Source organism: Silurus aristotelis, assembly GCF_946808225.1.
Source record: "Silurus aristotelis genome assembly, chromosome: 10".
NCBI classification, from domain to species: Eukaryota; Metazoa; Chordata; class Actinopteri; order Siluriformes; family Siluridae; genus Silurus; species Silurus aristotelis.
In genome coordinates, this window is record NC_139583.1 from 3239698 (window position 1) to 3246253 (window position 6556).

The window sequence follows — 6556 nt, forward strand, 5'->3', positions numbered from 1 at the left end:
TATTCTCTTTATTCTCTTCTCTTCTCTTCTCTTCTCTTCTCTTCTCTTCTCTTCTCTTCTCTTCTCTCTATTTATTCTTCGTTTTCCCTTTTGGTCTCTTCTCGTCTCGTCTCGTCTCTTCTTGTCTCGTCTCGTCTCTTCTCTTTCTCTTCTCTTCTCTTCTCTTCTCTTCTCTTCTCTTCTCTTCTCTTCTCTTCTCTTCTTTTCTCTTCTCTTCTCTTCTCTATTTTCTCTTTATTTTCTTTGTTTTCCCCTTTGGTCTCATTTCCTCACTTTCCTTTGCATTTATTTTTTTTATTTAGCTTTTCTCCTATTGTCTTTTCTCGTCTCAGTTTTTCTTTTCTCTTTCACATTAGGACCTTATACACAGTCTTTATGCAGCGTACAGCCCAACTGTAGTCAATACAGTAATATATTATAATAATAATAATAATAATAATAATAATAATAATAATAATAATAATAATAATACAGCATTAATAGATGCTTGTTTGTATTTTCTTCACTTTCTCCATCTCCAGTCTTTTTGTCCAAAACAAAAGGAATGCATTATTATACATTAAAAGCTCAGACGGTGGCATTTTTGCCTCTAAAGCTTCCTGCTTGTCCATTCTCCAGAAATAAAATAGATTCATCAGTTCACAGGAGCCTAAGTCTCTGCTTTAGGAGATATCACAAGCACTCCGTCCCTCCTCAGGGTGAAGACAAATGGCAAAACCGAACAGCTTTTCTAAGAAACAAACCACCCACCTACCAGGCCGGCTCTCTGACAACATCGCTTTGATGTCATTCCTGCGAGATGGCATTGGGAGCGTGCCCAGAAACACACTCATGGCTCGAACTGCTTCCTGCAGTGACAGCAGTGGAGGTTGAAAACACGGGACGTGCTTGTCCTTGTCTGAGAAGCTTTACAATTGACTTTTGCCAGGGTGCTGTCTCATGTCTCTAATCCTCTGGTACGTGACCAGTCATCTCAAACTCATTCAGACAACACAAAACAGCTTCCCAAGCAAATACACTGCTGCGGAATGAATCAAAACTGCACGTGGTGTTAATTAATTGCACCGGGTATGCAGATTAAATATTCAATTAGTCATGTACGGTATGAATCATTAGCATTAATAGCACAAATATATATATACCATCATTTCAGCAGTACCCAGTGTTCATGGTACTTCATGGTGACAGGAGCTTTATTTCTTTCGGAAAGTCCACAACATTGAATTTTTAGTGATTCCCTTTTTCCTACATAGAGCTTAGATCTTTGACCCTAGACCACTCTTTTCAGCCAGGGATGCCATGGATGGGTATATATTTCATATTGTTTGTAGGTAATATACAGTATATAGCAAGAAGTTTGTCTACACATGACCATATGTGCTTTTTGAACACCAGTTTCCACATTTATTTCCCATTTGCATCTCTTGGAAGATGTTCCACTAGATTTTGGAGAGTACTTGTGAAAAATTTCATTTAGTGACAAGGGTGTTGGTAAAGTCAGGTACTGATGTAGGAGGGGTGAGGAGGCGGCGTTGAAGGAGTTTAATAGAGCTCTATATTTGGAGATTCTCCACTCAAACCCGTATAAAGCATATCTTAAAGGGGCTGGCTTGGTGCACAGGAACATTGTCATACTGAGACATGTTTTGGTCTCCTCAAGTGAGAAATTAGTACTGCTGCATCCAAAGACGTCCTATATAATTGTGTGCCTTCAACTTTGTGGTAACAGTTTGGGAAAGAACCACATATAGCTGGAAAAGTCAGGTGTCCTAATACTTTTGGCCATACGCTGTGTTTTTCTTAATAGGTTTGTGTTCATTTTAGCCATAATTTCATTGATGAAAAAATAAAAAGTCTTAAGTCGATAAAAAGTAAAGGTTTTGGTCTGAAATATTTCCTAACATATTCTTAAAATTAAAAATGCAATACATTCCTACATTCGACTTCTGTTATAAATGATTACATTGCCATTATAGTCGTACTAAAGTTTCTCTCGCTCTCCTTTATGGTATATCGACTACATTAAAATAAAAGCATGCTGCATTTCCACGACCAGATACGGATACCATTAACAGACTTCCAATGAATATAAATCCTAGAAGATAAAACATTTCAACTCCTTTATAGTTTAGCTTTAGTTTTATAGCTCAACAAAATGAACACCGGCCAGAATCTGGAACGAATTCACGCCGTAACTCAGAATTTCAGATCGAAAACAAGATCAAAGCCCTCAGTGAAAGCGAATGGATTGGATGCGAAACTTATATGGATTTAAAGCTGTGTGCTGAGGTTCAAGTAAAGGCTATGGTTCTAATTAGTGACTGTTTTTTAATCATATGTATGCAAAACTTTCACATGAACAAAATAACGTGTGCCGAGTTCATGCAAAGAGATGAAGCTCGCACCTCTATTGTGATTTACACAGACAAAAAAAAAGTCACTTCAGTAACAAAGACAGCATGTGCCAATGATTACAAGCAAAGAACAGGTATTAAACATGCGCAGAAACATTAAAAAAATTAATAAATACGATTTATATTAAAATGTCTCGAAATCTCAAAAACATTTAACATGACTGCTGAAAGGTTGGTTTCATATTCATTAGTTGTTGTGTGAACTGTTTACACCTCTGAGAGCCTGTGAGAAAGCTTTCTTCTGCATTTACTTTGCATTTATTTATATAGCTCAACAGATAGATCAAATCGAGCACCAAAATCCGTCGTGATGCACACATCCGGCAATTAAAACCATCCGTGTGGAAACATTTTGTGTTGATTTTACGTAATTTAAAGCAGCCAACCTTTTTTTCGCCACGGACAATATTTTAAAATACCGACTGGTATTTTATAAATATAATAATAAATGTGAATCCACTGTGTTGTTTTTTGTTTATTTTGCTCGCTTGGGGGTTTGAATTTAGCGGTAATGTATTATGTGTTAGCGGCCGGAGCCCCTTTAAGAAGGTAGAGGATGGAGGTAAGACATGTGACCGAGGCATCATGACCTGCATCAAGAGTGAGTCATAGATAGATGTGGAGGAGAGAATCCGGTCATTTTCCAAAATATAACATCGTTCAGAATCAGATAATAAATAAAACAGAAATCATGTAAGTTATGTATTCTTTCTGTGCGGCCCGGTACCAATTGACCCACGGACCGGTGCCGGTCCGCAGCCCGGGGGTTTGGACCACTGATGTAAACCACCATAATTGCTTTAAAACAGTTACAAGAGTATTTTCATGAGCTTCTCTTTTATCTGAAAATGTAAACAGGCTTGTCTTTTTGAGCAATTGGCTCAGTGCAAAGAAAGAGAAACGTGTTTTATCTATGTACTTTTAATTATTTTTCTTTTAGACATGTACGTGCTGGAGAGAAGGGGAATGAAAGTTAGTAGGAGTAAGACAGAGTACATGTGTGTGAATGAGAGGGAGGGCAGTGGAGTGGTGCGGTTGCAGGGAGAAGAGGTGGAGAAGGTGGAGGAGTTCAGGTACCTGGGGGTCAACAGTGCAAAGTAATGTAGAGTGTGTTAGAGAAGTGAAGAAAAGAGTGCAGGCAGGGTGGAGTGGGTGGAGAAGAGTGATAGCAGGAGTGATTTGTGATAGAGGAGTATCTGTGAGAGTGAAAGGGAAAGTTTATAGGACTGTGGTGAGACCTGAGATGTTGTATGGATTTGAGACAGTGGCATTGAGTAAAAGACAGGAGGTGGAGCTGGAGGTAGCAGAGCTGTAGATGTTGAGGTTTTTGTTGGGAGTGACGAGGATGGACAGGATTAGAAAAGAGTTTATAAGAGGGACAGAGCATGTAGGATGTTTTGGAGACAAGGTGAGGGAGGCGAGATTGAGATGGTTTGGACATGTGCAGAGGAGGGACATGGGGTATATCAGTAGAAGAATGCTGAGGATGGAGCCACCAGGAAGAAGAAAAAGAGAAAGACCAGGGAGGAGGTTTATGGATGTGGTGAGGGAAGACATGCATGTAACTAATTTGAAAGAGGCAGATGTAGAGGACAGAGTAGTACGTAGACGGATGATCCGCTGTGGCGACCCCTAACGGTAGCAGCCGAAAGAAGAAGAAGAAGAAGATAATGACACCTGTGTCTAGTCCTTGTGGCCACTGAGAGCAATTAGCACACACAAGAACCTTATTAGTGATGTTTTCTTCACCTGTTTAGCACATGACCTCATTAATGCCATTCTGTATACGCTTACTGAACTGATTGTTCATTCGAGTCAGGCTCAGACAAAAACAGGAGCTTGTGTCAGGGAAAAGACAAGACATCCTCCTGCGGATATATGCTTTAACACACACTTGACCTCTTTCACATTTTCTCGATCTTATCCCTTTTTTTTACTTTGTCCTCCCCTTTAGCAGGATTTCTATTTATTTATTTTTGAAAAAAATGCACTGGAGCTTTAGATCCCTGCTCGGCTTGGCTCGCTTCATCCTGAAAGCTTCAAAGGCTCTGCATAAATATTATTTGTGAGTGAGATAGAAGAGTGCAAATGACCAAAGATGTGGACGGTGGGATTATGGGTAAAACGGTGGGTGTGAGCGGCGGGGCAGTCAGACGTGCAGACGTTAGCTCAGGGATGCTGCGCGGGTTCGGTTGCGGTCCTGAGGGCATGGAGCTGTTCTCGGTGACCGCTGAGCGCTCGGCAATGGCCAGCGTGGCTTCTCTGCTGGCACGGAGGTTTTATTATGTTGGAGGAAGCATGGCCGTGCCACAAAAGTGCCGTCTGGCTTATCTGGGTGAGTGTACTCATAGTAATTAAAACTTTCTTTTAATACTAACTCACTTAGTCTGCAGTGATTAAAGGGAATGAGTCTGAATTGCTTTGCTTTTTCCCTGCCTTCACATACAAGGACGCCTTCCTTGAAACTGTTTCTATAATTTCTTCCAGGATCGTTTTCTTGACAACTGTTGCCAGCCATACACTGTAGCCGTGCTGAACAGATGGCGTTAATTGCAACCATGTGCTGTATAGCGACAAAAAAACATACGGACAAGCCTTGGAGATGTATCGAGAGCATGCACGAGCATCTTATTTACGCGTTGTGATGCGTGTGACGCAGTTCGCACCCTCTTGAGCTTGATGTGTCTTTGGGTTTAATTGAGCAGCACGTAGGAACGTTGGCTAATGAGCGGGAGTGTGATGTGTAATAAGATGGTGAATGGATAATCTGTGTCTCAGAGATGGCAGGAAAGAAAGAGGAAGGAAGAGCACGATCGCCCCGCTATCACTCGCTATGTGTTTGGGGTGGAACGATTCTATTTTTGAGCCTATTTAAAGCTCAGTTTGTTTTTTTTCCCCCTCATTCGTAGTTTATCTGTGTGAGAGGAGATCTTCTGGACTCCTAAGTGCTTGGTTGCTAGACGGTTTGTGTGTGTTGCTAATGACTCAGAGAGGACCCTTGTATTAGAAATAGCTCAGTGCTTCAGTTCATACAGTGAGAGTTTTGCTGTGGCTCAGAATAGCTGTTCAGAGACTATTTCGGTAGATTCTCCGACTCCGTGTTTCTTTGTTCTGCGCAAACAACTGAAGGAATTATCGAGAATGGATGTAACGTGAGCTGAAATGACTCCGAAACCAGAATTTTTTTCTCTCAAATAGTAGACCTGGAAAGTGGGAACTAATTGGTCAAGATGTGTTTTAAGAGCTTCTGATCAGAGGGTTCTGAGTTCAAATCCCAGCACCACCAAGACCCTCACTTGCTGGGCCCTTGAGCAAGACCCAAGACTTCAACTGCTCAGTTGTGTAAATGAAATAAGTCACTCTACATAAGTGTAATAATGTATGCCGTAAAAATGATTTTTTTCCGAAGGAAACTGTTCAACCCAATCTGAAAAGCTCCTGAGCTACCAGTGACCAGTGTCCCTTTCCTATCTTTGGATCTGCCTGATTCATCCCCATCCCCTACATCTGGATGGAGATCTCCTAAACTGCAAACCACTCTGTGTAGCTGGAAATGGATCCACATTAACAGACTAAAGATCCATGAAATTACTGAGCAAAACAAGAACTTTGAGGATGGAATTGGACTGTAATTATTATCATTATTATGTAATGAATGGCCATTCGGTGCCAGCCAGATGAGGACGGGTTCCCTTTTGAGCCTGGTTCCTTTCAAAGTTTCTTCCTCATGAAGTCTCAGGGAGTTTTTCCTTCACCACAGTCACCACTGGCTCACTCATTAGGGACAAACCAACACTTATAAATGGCAAACTTATGCATTCTTTCATAACCTTTTTATCTATATTTATCTCTGTAAAGCAGCTTTGAGACAGTGTTCCTAGTTAAAAGCATTTTCTACAATTAAAAAAAAATTCAATTGAATTTGTCACTCCTCAGGATCTTGTGGAATTTGGGAAGTTTGGAAATCAGAAACATAAAATTTATGATTACAGGAAAACGCAAGCAAAGATATTAGCATCAAATTTGCATTTCTGTTTCTGACTGCAATATATAAATATCTACAGCTTGTTTTCTCACCCCCAGCCTTTATAACCTCCAACTTCCTTCATATAGTCAGTGCTGGAATAATATATCTCCTCTAC

The 6556-nt window shown here is 40.5% G+C and overlaps 1 protein-coding gene across 1 annotated transcript in view; it reads left to right on the forward strand.

Moving 5' to 3' along the window:
• Positions 1 to 4622: 4622 nt before the first annotated feature.
• plch1 (phospholipase C, eta 1) overlaps positions 4623 to 6556 on the forward strand; it is a gene marked incomplete at its 5' end in the record, with an annotated part of 59771 nt that continues 57837 nt past the window's right edge. Inside the window, one exon of the mRNA XM_083552193.1 lies at positions 4623 to 4749. Coding sequence (XP_083408319.1) covers positions 4623 to 4749 — 127 coding nt within the window. The remainder of the gene's footprint in view (positions 4750 to 6556) is intronic.